The sequence below is a fragment of the Camelus bactrianus genome, chromosome 4, assembly GCF_048773025.1.
Source record: "Camelus bactrianus isolate YW-2024 breed Bactrian camel chromosome 4, ASM4877302v1, whole genome shotgun sequence".
Lineage (NCBI taxonomy): Eukaryota > Metazoa > Chordata > Mammalia > Artiodactyla > Camelidae > Camelus > Camelus bactrianus.
In genome coordinates this window covers 19,256,910-19,276,674 of record NC_133542.1, presented here as the reverse complement: position 1 = coordinate 19,276,674, position 19,765 = coordinate 19,256,910, and the positions used below count along the sequence as shown (strand labels likewise).

Below are 19,765 nucleotides of genomic sequence, written 5' to 3'. Positions count from 1 at the left end.
CATTTTTATCAACCTAAAAAGAAAGCCTACACCCCTAAACTGTGAACCCTCCATTCCTCCATCCCCACAGTCCCAGGCAGCCACTAATCTGTTTTCTGTCTCTATAGTTTTGCCTTTTCTGGGTATTTCATAAAAATGGAATTGTATAATATGTGACTTTTTTGTGACTGGTTTCTTTGACTTTGCATTATGTTTTTAAGGTTCATCTATGTTGCAGCATGTATCAGTATTGTATTTTTATTGCTGAATAATATTCCATTGTATGGAATATTTTCTTTATCCATTCATGTCTGTGTTCCTACTTTTTGGCTGTTAGGCATAGTGCTGCTGTAAAATTTGTGTGTAAGTGTTTGTGTGGATATATGTTTCCATTTCTTTAAGTATATTCCTAGAAGTAGAATTGCTGTGTCATGTGGTAACTCTGGGTTTAACTTTCTGAGGATTTGTCAGACTGTTTTCCAAAGTGGGTATACCATTAAAAATGCCCACCAGCATGTTTAAGGGCTCAGTTTCACCACATCCTTGTTAATTCTTATTATCTTCTGTCTTTCTGATTATGGCCATCCTAGTGTCTATGAAATGGTATCTCATTGTGGTTTTGATTTGCATTTCCTTCATGGTTAATATAAATATATTTTATACTAAATATTACATTTCAAAGGGAGTTAACTTAGGACAACCTAGACATCTTGCTTTTATACTGTATCTGATTTAGGTATAAAGAGTTAAACTATGGTTAAGTGTGAGTTAAAATTAAACATCCTTTATACACATACTGATATTTGAGGGGGTCTACAAAAGCCTATGCTATAATGAAATTCTTAGTTCAGGTTGTACCAATTCACATACAGTCCCCCAAATCCTGGCATGATCCTTAACTTCATACAGCACAGTTCTCTCAATGCCATCTAAAAAGGTTTTTTGTTTGTTTGTTTGGTTGGTTGGTTGGTTGGTTGGTTTTTTTACTGTTACCAGCTTAATAAAAGCAAGTTTTTTCAATAGGAAAATTCTGCCACTAAGTCTTTAAATCTCATTTTCACCAGAATTTTTTTTCCAAGCAAGTCTTGGAAATAGACCTCATAAGAATATGTTTATTTAGAACACATCTCAGCAGAGGGATCTTTAGTGCGAGGTATACGGTGGCAGTCTGATGTGTCTGGAGGGCTCTGTAGTTTCTGGGAGTGTGTAGTGTTTGATAAAACTCAGCAGGTGATTTTGATACCTGTTCTCTTTTACACCTAAACTAGAATGAAAATCAAAAGTGGAAAACATGACTATCAAATGAATTATTAGGTGGGAAGATCTATGATCTTTCTCAGACGACTTTGCCTGCAAAGAAGGAATCAGTGACGGAATTAGCACAGAAGATAGGGTGGAAATCTTGGTGGGAAGTAGCCTAGGGCATCTTAAACTTTTTAGCAGGGAGAAGAGTGAGAAGACACTGACTTTTCAGGATTGATATTGTAGAACTCATAAGCAATCCATGGTTAAGTCTCTTTCATCACACGTGTGAGTGCCTTCTATGTGAAGGGCAAGTAATTAACCATTATATTGTGGTAGTATGAATGATCTCTCTCAAGGAATTTCTAGTCTGTTAAGGACACACGTACTTGCCAGCAGCTAGTTACAGTACAGTATAATGTGCTTCTATAGAAGGAATCATGTTGCACTAAGCAGGAAGCCGTTCACAAAAGCAAAACCAAAATGCTTGATCTTAGAGTCAAATTTTACGTTAATTTCTTACCTCCCTTTTTACTTCTCACTTTTCCTGTCATCTTAATGAATTTTAGTAAATGTCATGATGTTGTATTTATTCTCTTTCTAGGAGATAAAATCAGCCCATAAATTGGCGAAGAGATGTTATACAAATCCACCCCAGTGGGCCAAGTGTCTCTTCAGTCACTGTTATAGTTTATGGTTCATTTGTCTCCCCGCCTATGTTAGAGTTTCTCATCCTAAGGTCCGAGCACTTCAGCAGGCATATGATGTGCTTATTAAGATGAGGAAAACAGATGTGGATCCACTAGATGAGGCAAGTATAACAAATTGAGTTACTGTTTCTAAGATAAATTTTATTTGTATTTTTAATAAAATTTAGGTCTCAGTTGCTTTCCAGTATCCTCAAATATTTTCATTAAGTAGGAAAGGTAAAACTATTATCCTGTTTCATAGAGCTAATACTTATTGTTTATTTTAAAATACATTTATTTAAAAATTAATGGCTTTGAAGTGAAGCAGAGACTTCCTTTCTTAGACCATATTGTTTGCCCTTGATAAATAGAAACAAAATTGACTTTATTTTATTTTTCAGGTAATTTTATTAGGAAGCAAATAGGCTATTTTAGTAAGTGCCTCTCCACTTGGGACCTGTGTCCTAGAGTGATTTGCATAACCTTTATGTGTTTCACATTATGTATCTGAGAATGTGAGTCTGAGTTTCTCAACCTCGGCTCTGTTGATATTTTGACCCATGTACTATATTGTGGGGGCCTGTCCTGTACAGGGTGGGAGGTGTAGCAGCGTCCCTGGCCTCTACCCACTAGATGCCAGTAGCTCCATGCAATCAAAAATGTCTGCAGACATTACCAGGTGTCCCTTGGAGGATAAAATTGCCCCACTGATATAGGTAGTGATATTTAGTTTCCTTCCTCAATTGGTTAATTTGAGGGTTAAGTCAGTTAATGTACATAATGTGCCTAGACAAGTACCTGGCTGATAGTAAGCACTTGGTGAACCATGGGCTGAGTCTCTTAAGCCTTAGATCCGTCCTAAGAGACAGTGAGATTACCCAGTTAACGGTTGAAGAAATTGAGGTACTTATTTAGCCATTCTCTTTTGCTGTTTTTCCCGTTAAAAATTATTTTTGGTGTTAAAGTAACTAAAAATGATACTTAGAACCAGATTAGAATTTACAATGTAGTTGGAATAAAAATTCAGAGTAATGGATGTTAGGGAAGAAGGAGAGTACACAGGGTTAGGAGAGAAGTGGGGTTGAAGAGGGGTGCATTATAGGCTTCAGCAGTAATTGTAATTTTTTTCTTTTTTAAAATAAAAAAGATTTGAAACTGATACAGCATGTACATTATTGAGATTTGATAATGCTTGTGGGTACACTAAAGTTCTGTTTTCTCTAAGTACTATCCATATGTTATTAAAAAAAACTTTTCAAATAGATAAAAGTTATAAAACAAGTACTAAAATATCCGTTCTCACATTTGATTACATTTTCTCTCATCTAATGTTTATAAAACTATTTGGAAATTAAAAGTGCTTGGTCAGAATTAGTATTTTGTACCTTGTACTTTTTAGTGTTTTTAAAAAATTGTTCTGGTAGACTTAGTTTTTATACCTAAGATATATTTTAAGATGTGTTTTAACTTTGTGAAAGCATGGAACATTTTTGAAGTGCTTTAAAGTATGCTCTGTGAGAGAGTGAGTGTTTACTATGTTATCACACTCTAAACTCAAAGCACAATACTTACATGTTCTTTGGTACGTTTATAAGTAATTTCCTCTAAAGATATTTAGGTTCTGTGGTAGTCTTTTTTTTTTTTTTAACGAGTAATTACATTCTCTTGTTTTCTAAAATGAGCAATTATAACTAGTAAGCTAGAAAACTTTTAGACCATCTCCCCAATAAATACTCTAATAGGAGGTTTAAGGCTTAGAGGTTAGTTTGTTGTATTCCCACTTCTAAGAAGTTATATTGACAGATTTGTAGTCACCTGAAGTAATTACATCTCTACAACTGGAAGAAGAAGTGTTTGTTTATTTTAAAACTTAAGGATGCATATTTGCTTGGCATATTGGATGCATTTTACTTACTTATTGGTTACTACTTGTTTATTGGTTACACATAGAATAGCACGTTAAAGTTTTGACAGTATTTTTATGTACATTATTTCCTTTGGTATTCCCAGCAACTCTGTGAGGCAATTTTATATATTAGCTACATTTTACAAAGAAAGAAATTTGAAACTTAGATTAAATGACACACACACAAGGCTACCCAGCAAGTTAAGTCATTTTGATTTTTAGGTTCATATTCCATTAGAACTCATTGTCTAATTCATATACTTAATGTTTTAATTTGACAGTTTTGTGTTGTATGTTATGTTTGTAAAACTTGTAGTAACCTAGATTTTAAAATAAAACTTGTAGAAGACCCAGAAATAGCATATGCCACATAGGCTAAATTAAATTTAAAATGCATAATGCATTTTGCTTTTAATAGTATTTAGTGCATTTTAATTGAAATAAAATAGGTGTGTCAAGCTTATTCTTATGTTGTCTCATCAGTCTGTTTGTATAGATATTGTTGTACATTGCTGAGTAACAAACCACCAGTTAAGTTAGTGACTTAAAATAACCATTTTATTAAATCTTATTATTTAATTTGCTGAAAATCCAGGAAGGATTCTGGGTAATATTTCTGCTCCACATTGCATTTAGTTGCTTCACCTGGTTATAATCAGTTGCTGGCTGGTCTGGTCTGGAAGGTCCAAGACAGCTTAACTCAAATGCCAGCCAGGTACCTTAGATAGGTTGTCTGGAAGACTGGGCTCAGGTGGACCCCTCTTCTCTGTGTAGTCTCAGGACCTCTCCTTGTGGTAGTTAGGCTTTTCCCATGATAGCGTAGCACTCCAAGAGCATTTGTTTCATGAGAGAGGAAGTGGAAACTGATGTTTTTTAAGGCTTAAGCCAGGAAATTGGTACAGCGTCACTTCAGGCAAATTCTGTTGGTCATGCGATCTCAGAGGTTCTTCCCCCTCAATTCAAGGGGGAAGGATATAAACCTCTCAACAGGAGGGGTAACAAAGAGTTTGTGGCCATCTTTTATCTACCATAGATATCCAAAAGGTATCATTTTGTAGGTAACAAATCACTGCAACTGAAAAATTATATCATGATTATTATTTCTTTAATTTGGTGCCTGGCTCTTATACAGGTAAGCCTGGAAGACTGGGCAAATACTTTGTAGATGTCAGAATAAATTAATTGTCTAGAATGGTTTTGGAAAATTTCAGATTAATCCCAGTTTGACATAGAAAGTGATTTACTTCTTCGTAGCTCATGGAATCTTAAAGTTGGATAGGACTCCAGGATATTTTAGGACTCAACCTAAACCTGAGATGTAACATATAGGATCTTGCCTATATGTGAGTTGGCTCTCATTGTTAGAAAGTGTGTGTTTTATGCCGAGTCCAGTTCCACCTCCTTATGGCTATTTTGGAATTGCACAGACTATTTACTGCTTCTTGTAAGTGACAACTCTTCAGGTATTTGAAGAACTATTGTGCTGTATTCTTCTCAATTCCGTCATACATCTTACCTAGTTCCCCTATTTGTTCCTCGTTAATATAGTTTCCTAACATTTCTTTAACCTGGTAGTTTGTAGAGTTGCTCTGAATAGTTTCTGACCTCCTCCTGCTCCTAAATTATACTCTCCTTTTCTAACTTCACAGTACTCTTCTTTATGCTCCTCTGCCTCTTCACATCTCTTTTCCTGTTTCATCTCTGGAATAAAATATCCTTTCTCAAATCTTTTTACCGTCCCCTTTAGTAGAGAGGGCAGCTTGGCTTTATGGTTGGTACTCACAATTGTTAAAACAACTCTGTCATAAATAGAGCACAGTGTACAAGTCCCAAGAAGAGTGTCTCTATGTGTATTTTCTTATTCTCAAATTGAGCTATACTGTAAACTGGCTCACCTCTTTGCCAGGGATCCTTGAGATTCCTGTTTCTTTCTTCATAGTTTTTACCATTGTCTTCCAAGTGTGAGATTCTAACTTTTAGGAGTTCCCAGTTGAGTGATTCTAACTTTTAGGACTTTGCTCTTATGATCAAATCTAGCCCTCTTTAGTAAACACATGGTCTTGGAAGAACCTTTGCTAATAATATTCCAGTGTTTTTAACTTCCTTTTCATACTTTTTTAAGACATGGGTTTACAGAATTTTTTGTTGCTGTTACGTAGGCATCCTGCTGTCTTTAATTCCTTTGACATAAAATATAAAACACTATTTGGGAAAGAGCTATTTTAATCATGCTTGATTTTAAAAATGAATTCCTTCTCAGATTATGGAGAATAATAGTCACTGTCTTTGTGTAAAACTTAGTTACTGAAACAAATGTCACATGTGCACAAAGGTTTTATGTGGAATAGTTAATCTGATACTTCCTGTTTTAAAAATAGTTTACTGAGACCCTTAAACCAGAACAAAGGAGAAAATGGTGCTTAATAACTTTGAGAAGAATTGAGTAAGTCATTAAAAAAAAACTCTACAAGTCAAAGATTAATATGCTGACTACTAATGCTTTGATGTTATTTTTTGTTAGGTGTGCTATCGAGTAGTAATGCAGCTCTGTGGACTTTGGGGTCACCCTGTTTTAGCAGTGAGAGTTTTATTTGAAATGAAAACTGCTAAGATAAAGCCCAATGCTATTACTTATGGCTATTATAATAAGGTAAGTAGGACTGACATTAGGCATTATATGCTGCTTATTAAGATTAATCATTTTTTGTACCTTTATTATGCAAGAAGCTTCTTTCAGGGGTATAATTATATATATATATTTATGTATTTTTTTTAAAAGATTCAAATATTCCTAATAATCATTATTTTTACCTTTATTTTACCTTTAGGTAGTTTTGGAGAGCCCGTGGCCTAGCAGTACCCGCAGTGGTATCTTCTTATGGGCGAAGGTACGGAATGTGGTACGTGGCTTGGCACAGTTTAGGCAGCCGCTTAAAAATACCGTGCAAAAGTCACAGGTCTCCTCAATATCAGGTAATACATGTGATTGGAAAGATACTTTCTTGCTGAACCATAAGCTCTATAGGCATATGAATTTTTAATTATATGAGGCAGAAAAATTAAATGAAATTCTGGTTGGTGTTTTCATACACTATCTACAGAGTAGGTAAAGGTTGCCTTAGTCCAAAGTTATTTTTTCTCTCAGAAATTTAGAAAGTGTTCTGCAACTTTAACTGAACTGTGAGTCGCTTATGTTTAGTTTCAGAGATTACCAGCGCATGAGTATTTGAACTGCTGTTGTGCTTATCTTTAGCTCCTCAGAATGCCGCGGGTGGAAGTGATGGGGACACGGTGAGCCACGGTAGCGTGGATAGTTCTAATGATGCTAACAGTGGGGAGCACACAGTCTTCGTCAGAGACTTAATCAGGCTTGATTCCATTGATAATCACTCTAGCACAGGTACTAAAATCTGGATTTTACTAACCCTTCGCTTACTCTCATGTTAAGTCTCATTTTTTTAAAACAGATTTTACCCTCCTCTCTCAAGTTGGTGCAATATGAGTACCTTAAAAATACCGTATATAAATAAGGGAAGAAAGTACCCCCGATTGCAGATTACTTGTCATTATTTCCTGTGGTGTAAATTAACTGCAGAGTGCTGTGCAGAAGGCTCTCGAGCGGTGCTTCTTTGTTGTTGTTGATCATTAATGTGTGAACGTATATGATACAGTTGTTGGGAACTGTGAGCTGAGGAACTTGACTTTTAGTGACACAATTGCAAATCTTTATTTCATTAAGTGAAAAATATTTATTACAGATGTGAGATTATGAATATTAAAGAGGGAAGAAAATAAGTCACACACCATGAGAAAAAAGTATTCTTTGCATAGTCATTAGTTTAAATGACACTTTCTAAAATCTGAGAAACTGCTGAAGCTACTTTTACATTCAAAGCTTGGGCCTAACCTCTGCCCTTTGGAGTTAGAAATAAGCATATTTAACATAGCACATTGAGCAGATATGTGTGTGTTGCACATCCTTCTTCTTGTGTTTTTCTTTTTTTGTTGTTGTTGTTACTGTTAGTATCTCAAGCTTTTCTTTAAAAAGAATTCTAATTCCTGTGCTTCATCTGATGAACTTGTCTCAATGACTGAAGTTTCCTTTTCTCTGCTCTTTGTTGCTCTGCTTTTTGCTCTGTGCTGTTTCTTGGTGCTGCATTTGTCCTTGGCTGTCATGGTGTGGGGTGCAGACAGACATGTATGACGTGAAGCTATGGATACACGTGTGCATTAATCCTACCCTTGAATGTTAACCACTTCAGGTAATTTCCCATTTATTAGGTTAAATTTTGCTGATAATGCAAGGGTTGGGGACAGACATTTTGTTGTATTTTAAGTATTGTTACAAATGGAAAACAATTTGAGTTTTCTTGGCTTTTTCTCCTTCAGATACGTGTAATCATATATGTACTGCTGAAATATCCAGCTAACACTTTATAATCAATATGCAAAGCATATTTGTTACTCTATTTGAAAATATGCTCTGCCTTGCAACAGTTTTTTGTTTTTTTTTTAAAGAGTTCTTATATTGAGGGTGGTTTGTAGCATCATTGTGTCAGTTTTATGGGCATTAAAGATTTCAGTATTCTAGCTGTTGAGGTGGTTTTCGCTTGCTAAAACTGATCAGCTGAATTCTTGTGGTAAAAAGTACCCTCGTAATTACAGAAACATGTATAAATTGGTGAAAGTCAATGTAAAGACATAAATTATAGTTCTTTTTGTAAATTAACTTCCAACATGTAGGAATTTTTATGAGACTTTCATTTTAAAACTACCTTATTTTATTTCCTGTTGTATTTTTTCCTAATGCTTATAGAATAAATTGCTTTCATTAATGAAAAACCAAGAAAGTAATTTTGTGGTATGAAACCATTTCACCAGGAATAATAATAATAATGGTAGTAATAATAGATAAACAGTATCTTGCCTCTCTAGATTTTTTAATTGTCTCCTTTAATTAAAAAAATGATCTCCTAGTAACACTGGGTAATTGTATGAAGATTCCAGTAGTTGGGGAAGAAACTTCGGATCCCTTTTTTTACATATTTTTTTCAGTTGCATTTCAAATAACTGAAGCCCTGACTGAATTTACAATGAATATCTGTCTCTGTAGAGTTTCTGGTGATGTCGTTTGATACTTTGGAGACTTCCAGCCCAGGTGCTTAAGTTACTCTTTTCATTAAGGATTATCTCTTGGAATCTTTCTGCTTGGTACCTGATACTGAATCATTTAGCTTGTTGTGGGGCATATCTGGGTTTAATCAGTTTACTCAGTTCCCAGTCTAGTGTCCCTTTCATAGCACTGTAATGCTTTGAGGGGGCCAATTCAAAAACTAACTGAAAGTAGGCATTCTAAATAGCAGTATTTAAAAAATGTAATTCTTTTGTTATATGGCAAACCCAAAGTTTGAATGGCAGTTTAACAAGTAGTAGAAAGTGGAAGGCACTATATTTTTTGTTTTATGTGTTTTTCATTGACATCCTTTATAATGATCCTCTAGTAACTCACCTTTGTTTCAGTTTTAAATGATAGAACATTAAGGGCAAAAAAGACTTTTAAAAAAACATTTGGAAATAATTTCAAACTTACAGAAATGTTTCAGAATGGTACAAAGAACTCTTGAATAGCTTTCATCTAGTTTCATTGACTTTTAGCTTGACACAGTTGCTTTATCATTTTCTTTCTGTACACATGCAAATTTTTTTTCTATATTATGCGGCAGCAGGTTCCATAATACATCTTGCCTTTGTACCTCTTAATGCTTCAGTGGTATTTGCTCTTACATAAGTGATAGACTACTTTAATCTGTGGTCTGTATTTTGGTTTTGTCCTGTGTGGTACTTTAACTCCCTCTCTTTAGTCTTTAACCTGGCATAGTTCCTCACCTTTTCTTTCTCTTTCATGACCTTGACCTTTTTGAAGAATAAGTCTAATTATTTTGTGGAATGCTCTCAAATTTGAATTTGTCTGCTGTTTCCTTGTGATTATATTAGGTTATGCATCCATGGCTCTGCTACAACAATGGTGCTATATCCTTCTGAGATGATAACATCCCAGAGGCACACAGTGTCTGTCTGCCCCTCACTGGTGATGTTTTGATCACCTGCTGTCAGTGTTTGGTTTCTACTAGTTACTGTTATCCCCTTGCAGATAATAAGCTATCTGTGAGGAGACACTCTGAGGCTCCGCAGTATCTTTTAAATTTAGCATCCATTAATGCTTCTTGCCTAGACTAGTCTTTACTATGATGGTTATAAGTAGTGATTTTGCCAACTCTGTCCTCTCCTCACGTGTATAAGATGGCATTCTTCTATTGTGTGTTATTCATGTTTTTGAGCACCTTCTTTCTTGCATAACAGAATGTTCCTGGCTCATTAGTATACCTTTCCTGCCTGAGCTCTGGAATCCACCATTTCTTCAAACACCCCAGATTCCTTTTAATGGGCAGTAGATTTTAGAAACCAAGATCTAGGCTCTGGGAATGCTTGCCGCCACTAGAGTGTTATTGTTCTAGACTTTTTCAGCAGAAGTAGAAAATATGTATATTTATTTTAGAAATACTTGTAATTCCAAATCATCCCTACAGGTTTCTCTTTGCCTACCTTCATTTCATTCTTTAAAAATCTCTCTTATTCCATAATAAGAATCTTGGCTTCCAACATCATTATATTTACTCATTGTCTGGGTCCTACAGTACACATAAAATAATTTTAGAATTCCTACACCGATTCCCCTGTGAGAAACAGACGTCCTAAGGAGTTAAGGATTTGACTGTTACCCCCAGGCTTAAGGTATATACTTAAAATAATACGTTGAAGTTACTTGAATTAGTCCTTTCCTATCCTTTCAGTGTGGTTATGTTATTCATATATGGTTGATTTCATTTGTTTCTATTTACACTCAATTTTAGTTACCCCCCCACCTCCAGTTCTGTTGATTTAATTTTCTGAATATGTAGAAGTTGATACATTTCCAAAAATGAAAACAATTCAATAAGCCATATTTAGAAAAGTTTCCTCTCTCTTTATCCCATTCTGTTTTCCTCCGTCTCTGGTAGGTAACCAGTTTTATTATTTTCTAGTTTATTATTCTTGCATTTCCTTTTGCAAAAGTATGCAGATTTTTTTTTTAAATTCCTCTTTTGTACACAAAAGGAGCATTCTATGGAAGTATTCCAAAAGAAACTTCCAAAATATTATATCCAAACCTATTAATTTACAGATAAGGAAATTAAGGTTCAGTGCTTCCAAGTGCATTATGATTTTTAGTCTTTGATGTTTCTGTTTCTACTGGCCTTTGCTTCTTATTGTTTTAAAATGTTTTGTGTGCTTCGTGAGCTTTCTTCTCTTCTTTTTCTATACGTTTAATTATGTAGATTGGTGGAAAGTTCTTTGACGTTTTTATAGCTGGGTTATAAATACATGAAAGCATTTATATGTAAGCTTGCATTCTTTTTAACAGGTGGTCAGTCTGACCAAGGCTATGGGTCTAAGGATGAACTTATAAAAGATGATGCAGAAATTCATGTACCTCAAGAACAAATATCAAGAGAAACGATAACTAAAACAAAAGTGCAAACAGACGGTTAAGTACTGATATTTACTAGCTTTACTTTAAAAATACCTTAATTAAAAGTCTTATTTGATCATTTTGGTGATAATTTCTAGAAATGTAAGTTCTGGGCTTATTAGATATTATGTACTCTGTTATATGTGGTAGATTTTGGTAGTGTCTGAATTTTAGAATTTCATTAAGAGACTTTCAGAGATTCTGTAGGTGGGCCCTCAGTTTTGCAGGAAATAGCACCCCATCGGGGAATTCATTTGCTGGTGTGACATAACTGCTTTGTGACGGAACCAGGACCAAACTGTGAGTCATCGGACTTGTATTCCAGCGCCCCTTTTGTTTTCAAATGCTCCTTCATTAGAGGTCCTTCAAATAACTAAGTGAATATTTTTCATTGGTAGGTTCCAATATAGGCTATGTAGTTTTCCTTTTTTTTTTTTTTAAGGGACTCATTGAGGTAGAAATGATTTGTAGTGATCATTTTACGGAAATATGGAGGAGTATTTTGGCTTCATGGTAATAAGATATTCTTCCTATCCTCTTACACAAAAGTGCACTTTCTTTACGGATGCCACTTACTTTATGCTCCATAATTATGCAGACGCCAGCCCCTCTTCTACTTGACAAGTGATGAGGAGTATAATCGAAGGCAAAAGCCCTAATTTATTCACTCAAGAATGCTCTAGTTAGGATTATGAATGCTGAAATAAAATATTTATTTCAGTCAGTACTGGCAACATTTATGGCATAAAACAGAGCAGAATAAATCAGCAATAAAATAGTCATGTATGCATCCCCACTTGGAGGAAAAACCACACACAGTATATATCTCTATCTATCTATATATATGTATATATAGATATATTTTGGTTTCTGTTCAACAGTGGCAAAAATAGGAATGATAACGTCCAAATATTTTTTCCCAGAGGCGTGTGATGTCTCTGCTGTTGTGGCCAAACATTCACAACCTAGTGCAGAGCCACAGAGTCCCACTGAACCTCCTGCGTGGGGCAGCAGTATTGTGAAAGTTCCATCTGGCATATTTGACGTCAACGGCAGGAAAAGTAGCACTGGTGAGTCTTTACATACTACTCATTAAATATGTAAAATAGGCTTCTGTAGATAGACATGTATCTTTAATTACATTAAACTGCTGACTTAATTGTAATGAATATGCTGAAGAGCCAGAAGTAAGCTGAATCCTAGAAACGGGCTAAAGAAGAAATTAAAATAGTTATTTAAAGATATTTAATTGTTAAAAAGAAGAATATTAAGTATGTTTAGTTGTTATGTAGAATACCTTTTCTTGTGGCAGTGCCTGTTCTCTGGTCGATCCCTCTTTCTCTCGATTGATAACGAGAGGATTGCAGGGCAGCCCTCCTGTACCCATCCAGGACAGAGAGGCAGTGCTGTGACCACATAATCAAGGGCTTCTTTGTGGCAGGGTTATTCTTGTGACTGAAGGGAAATGGAAGAAAAAGATTCACATCACTACGTTCTACACAAAAATACTAATGGATCATTTAATTTTGGCCCAATTATTATAAGTACCCTGAACCACTTTTTATTCGTGATGAAGTATTTGTAATGAATAACTCGGTTGTGTGTGACTCCCATGCTTTCAGTTATGTTGTAGGCCTCCCAAGTACCCTTAAGGCATAAATCTGAGTATATGATTTTAAAAGACAATGAAGTTAGTCCTTGTTAGTAGTAGCTGCGGTTACGTTCCCTGAAGTCCCTGTCTTGTATGTAAGTTATCTATTTTACGACTTTATAGAAGTTAATTTGTCCAGCTTCTTAAATTGGTATGGAAATAACTCCTTATTCCTATAGTCTTTTTTTTTTTCTTTTTTTGGTAGTTATGTTACCAAATTCAGTTCTTTTGCGGGAGGGTGGGAGGTAGTTTGCTCAAGAGGTGGAGCTAAAGTTTTTTTGAAAAAAAAAAATATGTTCTGTATCCTATTTTCCCAACCTATTGATAGAAGGTTAAAAAGAAAAAAAGGAAAGAATGAAAAGGAGAAGGACAGAGTTTTCTTCATCAGGGTTTAGACTCTCAGAATGTTGAAATGGACATGGTCTGGGGACTGGTGTGTTTCCTTCCCATTTTATTCATTTTATTTCCATGTTACATCTTGATATAGGAAGATTTATTCTATTAAGAAAGGAGGAGGTGGTAATGGGGCTTTTACTGATATATCAAACAGTCAGTTTTATTTTAAAATTGAATAAAATGTGTCACTAAATTTCTGGAAACAATATGAGAACCAGTCAATTTGCAAAGATCTTTTTCTCAAGTATGGGTAGAAGTTTTCAAAGCAGGTACAAACTTTGGAGCTATAAAATCCACTAATTTAAACCCTGAAAGCTTTAAGACTATCTCTAGATGCTTATCATTCTGTTTAATTGGAATGATTGTGATTATTAGTAGATACCAATTTGGAGTATTAAAAAGAAGCTTGAAATCAGTTTGGAAGATTGAAAAAAGACAGCTTTCTCCCCAAAACTCCTAGGTTATTAGGCTTTTTTAAAAACAAATGAGAATCCTAAATATGATTGGTTAGACTTAAGTTCTGATAGTGATGCAAATAGGAAACAGCTTTTGGTCTTGGCTTGGTGGAAAAAATTATGTTGTAGCGAAGAGTTAAAGACCGCCTGCATCCCCCAAAGCCAGGAGAGGTTCCTACAGCATAATTTTTGTTATTCTTGATTAAACAGGATTGACCTCTGAGGGCTGGGATCATGTCCATTTTATTCTCCATTGTATTCCTAGCACCTCGCATAGTGAATGCTAGTAGATGTTCAAATACTTGTTGAAGGAATGAATATGTCTTAAAAAATTTTGGCTACTCAGATTTTATCAGGCTTCTTGGGATTTGCCAATTCTAAGCACTCCATTCTAGATTCTTTTACGTTGGGGCAGTTATTTTACTTTGGAGAAGTAAGGCTTTGGCTATAGCAAATATTTAATTTCTCCATGATTATGAATTTGCTTTATGCAGGATAGATTCTGGCAAATATTTGTTGAATTAAATCTATGAAACCTAAGATCAAAGAGATTATTTCTTTTTTAAATTTACTGTTTAACACAGAATATATCTCTTAAATTGAATATAAAACTCTTAAAATGTAAGACATGTTTGTAGATGTACATTTATTGATAAATGTGATATCTTTTAGTAAGCAGTACAAGTATATACAGCATATATTGAATGATCTTTTCTTAAAATATGTGTGTATATGCATAGACGATGAAAAGCAGATTGTACATTAAAATGTTACCTCTGAGAGGCAGAGCTGGAGTTTTTTGGTACTTTTTTTGAATACCATGTAAACTTTCTGAATCTTTTAAGTATATGTCACTTTCAAAAATTAGAAAATAAACAGTTTGATAAAAGTTACATCAGAAAATAGAGATTTATTTTTAATATACTTTCTCTTTTTAGGTAGTACATCTAATGTGCTGTTTTCTACTCAAGATCCAACTGAAGATGTAGTCTTTAGTGAAATTACTAGTCTGAAGAAGAATGGTGATAGAGGAGAAAAAAGACAAAAGCATTTTCCAGAGAGAAGTTGTAGTTTCAGTTCTGAAAGTCGAGCAGGAATGTTGCTTAAGAAGAGCAGTTTGGATTTGAATTCAAGTGAAGTGGCTATGATGATGGGAGCAGATGCCAAGATTCTCACAGCAGCACTGACGAGTCCTAAGGCTTCTCCGCCTCATGCTGTAAGAACGCATAGCTTTGAGAGTGCTGGCTGTCATCTGGCTGACACTAGGACCTGTGTGTCTGAAAGCACTCGGGATTCTGAGCACAGATCTTCAACGGTATTAGAGATGCTTGAGGAAACCCAAGAGCTCGTAGAACCTGTGGTTGATGAAAATGTAGCTAAAACTTCTGTGACAGACGATACGTATGACGGCCTACAACATGATAGCAGTCAGTCCAGAGACTTGAAAGCAGGATGCAAAGATCTAGTAAACAAGAGAAGTAGTTTATATGGTGTTGCTAAAGCTGTTGAGAGGGAAGATGTGGAAACTGGACTAGATCCTTTGTCGCTTTTAGCCACTGAATCTATAGGAGAAAAAACTCCTGATTCAGAAGATAAATTGTTTTCTCCAGTTATTGCACGTAATCTGGCTGATGAAATCGAAAGCTATATGAATCTAAAGAGCCCCCTGGGTAGCAAGTCTTCAAGCATGGAGTTACATGGAGAGGGAAACAGAGAGCCTGGCACTACCACTGCACTGATTCACCCTTTGGAGAGGAGATCAAGCCTCCCTTTAGATCATGGTCCACCAGCACGGGAAAGTCCTGAAAGTGAAAAAAGCTCCCCTGCAGTGTCTAGGTCTAAAACTTTCACTGGCCGTTTCAAGCCGCAGACTCCCTCTCGAGGTCATAAGGAACGTTCAACTTCTTTATCCGCACTGGTCCGTTCTTCACCACATGGTTCCTTGGGTTCTGTGGTAAATTCTTTGTCAGGGTTGAAGCTGGACAATATACTCTCAGGGCCCAAGATAGATGTGCTAAAATCTGGTATGAAACAAGCAGCAACAGTAGCCAGTAAGATGTGGGTAGCTGTAGCATCTGCCTACAGCTACTCCGATGACGAGGTAAGAATGTTTTATGTGTGTCATCTGTCTGCTACTGGATTGTTTAGAGTATTTTTTATATATAAATTATTACTTAGAGTTTTCTGGTAACTCTTACATTTTAAAATGTTACACATATCCTGTTTTTCTTGAAACGACAAACATAAATATAAATTTAAGGAAATTAATGATGAAATAGAATATCAGGACCACTTTATAATTCTATAGATCAATCTAAACTAACATGTTAAGTCTATTTCTTTGAAAGAACTAATGACTAATGATTAATGTTTGAATTAATAGTTATGCCATGTTATAGTTGCATAGCCCTTCACTTTAGAAGTAACTTTCCCCTGTGTTATCTCTTTAATATATGTGAAATCATCCTACAGCTTAACTGATAGATTTCATAGTGGATAACAAAAACTGGTGTTTTTTTTTTTATTGAAGTACTATTGGTTTACAATGTTGTGTTAGTTTCAAGTACAGTATAGTGATTTAGTTTTTTGCAGATTATATCCCATTATAAATTATTACAGAATATTGGGTATAATTCCCTGTGCTATACAGTAAATCCTTGTTGCTTATCTATTTTCTGTATAGTAGTTTGTATCTGTTGATCCCATGGCCCTAATTTGTCCCTCTCCCCCTCTTTGGTAACTGTAAGTTTGTTTCCTATTCCTCTGAGTATGTTTTTGTTTTGTATATGCATTTATTTGTTTTATTTTTTAGATTACACATACGAATGATATTATATAGCATTTGTCTTTGTCTGTCTGACTGACTTCACTTAGCATAATATTCTCTAGGTCCATCCATGTTGCTGCAAATGGCAAAGTTCATTCTTTTTTATGGCTGAGTAATATTCCTGTATGTGTGTTGGGGTTAGTAGTGGTATATCACATCTTCTTATGCCAGTTGTCTGTTGATGAGCACTTGGGTTACTTCCATGTCTTGGCTGTTGTAAATAGTGTTACTGTGAACATTGGGGTGTATATATCTATTCAAATTAGTGTTTTTAGTGGGATTGCTGGATCATATGGTAAGTCTATTTTCAACTTTTTAAGGAACCTCCTTACTATTTTCCATAGTGGCTGTACCAATTTACATTTCCACCAACAGTGTACTAGGGTTTCCTTTTCTTCACATCCTCTCCAACATTTGCTATTTATAGACTTTGCTATTTGATGATAGCCATTCTGACAGGTGTGAGGTGACACCTCATTGTGTTTTTTTGTTTGTTTGGTTTGGGGTTTTTTGTTTATTTTATGAGGGGGAGGTAATTAGGTTTATTTATTTATTTATATTTGAAGGAGCTACTGGGGATTGAATCTCGTGCATGCTAAGTGTGCATTCTACCACCGAGCTCTACTGCTAAAGGAATTTAATTCAGAAAAGGGTAGAGTGAATATATTTTCATTGGAAAAGGTATTATTTATGTATGTGGGATTTTATTCTCTTTAATTAAAGGAGGAAACGAATAGAGATTACAGCTTCCCAGCTGGCCTTGAAGACCATCTTTTGGGGGAGAATATATCACCTAACACAAGCATCTCAGGTTTGGTCCCCAGTGAACTTACCCAGAGCAACACAAGCCTTGGCAGTAGCAGCAGCAGTGGAGATGCGGGAAAACTGCATTACTCACCAGGTAAGGGGAAGGATTGTCCTTTCTTCTAGTTTATATGTCCATACTTTTTCCTTCCTGCACCACACACACAGTAAGCCCCATTTGTTGAGATGGTCTAACAGATTTTTAATATACACACCACACCACACTATCACTGTTATTTTATGTGATCTACAAGTCACCTGCTGAGTTTATTTTTCGCTGTCTGTGTTTGTGGATTCTATCATTAGTTGTTGAACTTCAGTGTGTATCAAAATCACTTGGAAATTTTGTTTAAAAATATATACAAATATTTAAGCCCTAGGCTAAAACTTTTGAGACAGAATCTGTGGGATGGGACCTTAGAAATGTATATTTTTGACCAACTCTCTGGATGAATTAGATGTTTACCACGATGTGAGAGTCCCTAGGCTGTACAACTGAAATTTCCTAGTTGTGTGTTAATTTTTTAAATTGTAATTTTATTCATTTTCTCCAACTTTCTATTACGAAAAATTTCAAATGTCCTGAAAAGTTGAAAGAATCATATAGTGTACATTCATATATTCTTCAGCTAGTTTTAGTTAACTATTGTTAACTTTCTCTCTATGTACATTTCTATACTAAACCATTTGAAAAATGCAGGCTTCATAATACTTCTGTCTAAATAAGCATTTCTGAAGAATAAGGGTATTTTCATACATAATGTGTTATGATGTTTACTTCTCTCTAGGTGAACTTCCATTTCCAAGAGGCATAAAAGGGCAGGACTTTGAAAAGTCAGACCATGGGTCTTCTCAAAACACCAGCATGTCTAGCATCTATCAGAACTGTGCAATGGAGGTAAAATTACGTTCTGTATTCCACCCATGATAAAGTGGCTGGAAACATTTATATTTCAGAGTGGCATGTAACAGAAATATGCAGTATCTTTGTGGACAGAATAGTAAAATAAGTCATTTTGCTGAATTTGTTTTATAGCTTATGTAAGCAAGGCAATAAACTGGTAGGTTTACCTATAAAGTAATTCAACCGTTATTTCCAAATTTATAAACAAAATAAATAAAATTCTGTGTTCGTCTCGGGAAGATGGCGGATTTTCACCGTGGAGGAGCTCAGCATGTGCACGTTCTGTTCTTAGGTGCTGATGTCAAGTTGTTCACAGTGCAGGGCTTGCGGAGCCTTAGTTTATGATGAAGAAATTATGGCTGGATGGACAGCAGATGACTCAAACTTGAATACCACCTGTCCCTTCTGTAAAAGCAACTTCTTGCCTCTTCTCAATATAGAATTTAAAGACTTGAGAGGCTCTGCAAGGTTAGTATTGTAAAAGCTCCCTTAAGAGGTAAGTGCCCCCTCCTGGGTATGACTCCTGGGGGAAGAGTGAAGTAGTCATGGTATGCTCCAGGTGTTCCTTTCCTGGCCCCTTGACTTTCACTATTTGAGTAGAAAATACTAGTAATGTAGGAGGCTGCTTTTCCACTTTATTTAATAAATGATTATCAGTAGTAGTTAATTCTCAGAGCTAAGCTTTATAGATTATATTATTTTTATATAGGTTATATAATTACTATAGATTATTATAGGTAATTCAGAACTCTAGTGTTAGTCATTATTCTAATCTTTCTGCCTCAGTGACCTTAATTATGTCTTTTGAAAGCCTCCCTCCACCCCCCCCCCCAAGAAAAAGGGGGCTTCAACTCTTGTTACTTGTTGCCCTTTCATGTGATGCTCTCTATAGTGAAATGGCCAGCTTTGTTCTTTCTTCTCAGTATTGCTTTGGCTCTTTGGGGTCTTCAGTGGTTCCAAATAAATAATAGAATTTTTTGTTCTATTTGTGTGAAAAATGTCCTTGGGATTTTGATAGTTTTACTGGTTGTAGATTGAAGAGGTGAGACAAAAGTAGCTTTGCTACCCGCTCCATTTTGCTGACATCAGTCTCCCCTTTGCCAATTTTTGTATTGTTTTCTTTTTCTTGTTAATCTTTGTCTTGAATATTCTTGGTATGAATTCTTTAAAGAGAAATTAATTTTGATGTTATCATTCATTAATTTTCCACCTTATGATTTGTGCTTTTGGAATCCTGTTTTAAAGTTGTGTCCCATCTGCAGGACATGAAAATTTTCTCTTAACCGTTGTTCTGTTAGCTTTATATTTTACCAGTTTTATTTAGGTCTTTAATCCATCTCAC

At 35.3% G+C, this 19,765-nt stretch overlaps 1 protein-coding gene across 3 annotated transcripts in view; it reads left to right on the top strand.

Annotated features, from left to right (window-relative positions):
• Positions 1-19,765, top strand: part of DENND4C (DENN domain containing 4C) — a 95,576-nt gene that overhangs the window by 61,504 nt on the left and 14,307 nt on the right. For 2 of the 3 annotated variants that reach the window (XM_074361521.1, XM_074361520.1), the window contains exons 17-26: positions 1,826-2,032; positions 6,338-6,466; positions 6,645-6,789; positions 7,070-7,216; positions 11,279-11,401; positions 12,310-12,456; positions 14,827-15,989; positions 17,439-17,616; positions 18,308-18,417; positions 18,716-18,891. In XM_074361521.1, coding sequence (XP_074217622.1) covers positions 1,826-2,032; positions 6,338-6,466; positions 6,645-6,789; positions 7,070-7,216; positions 11,279-11,401; positions 12,310-12,456; positions 14,827-15,989; positions 17,439-17,616; positions 18,308-18,417; positions 18,716-18,891 — 2,525 coding nt within the window. The remainder of the gene's footprint in view (positions 1-1,825; positions 2,033-6,337; positions 6,467-6,644; positions 6,790-7,069; positions 7,217-11,278; positions 11,402-12,309; positions 12,457-14,826; positions 15,990-17,438; positions 17,617-18,307; positions 18,418-18,715; positions 18,892-19,765) is intronic. The other variant, XM_074361522.1, reaches the window with a different exon arrangement.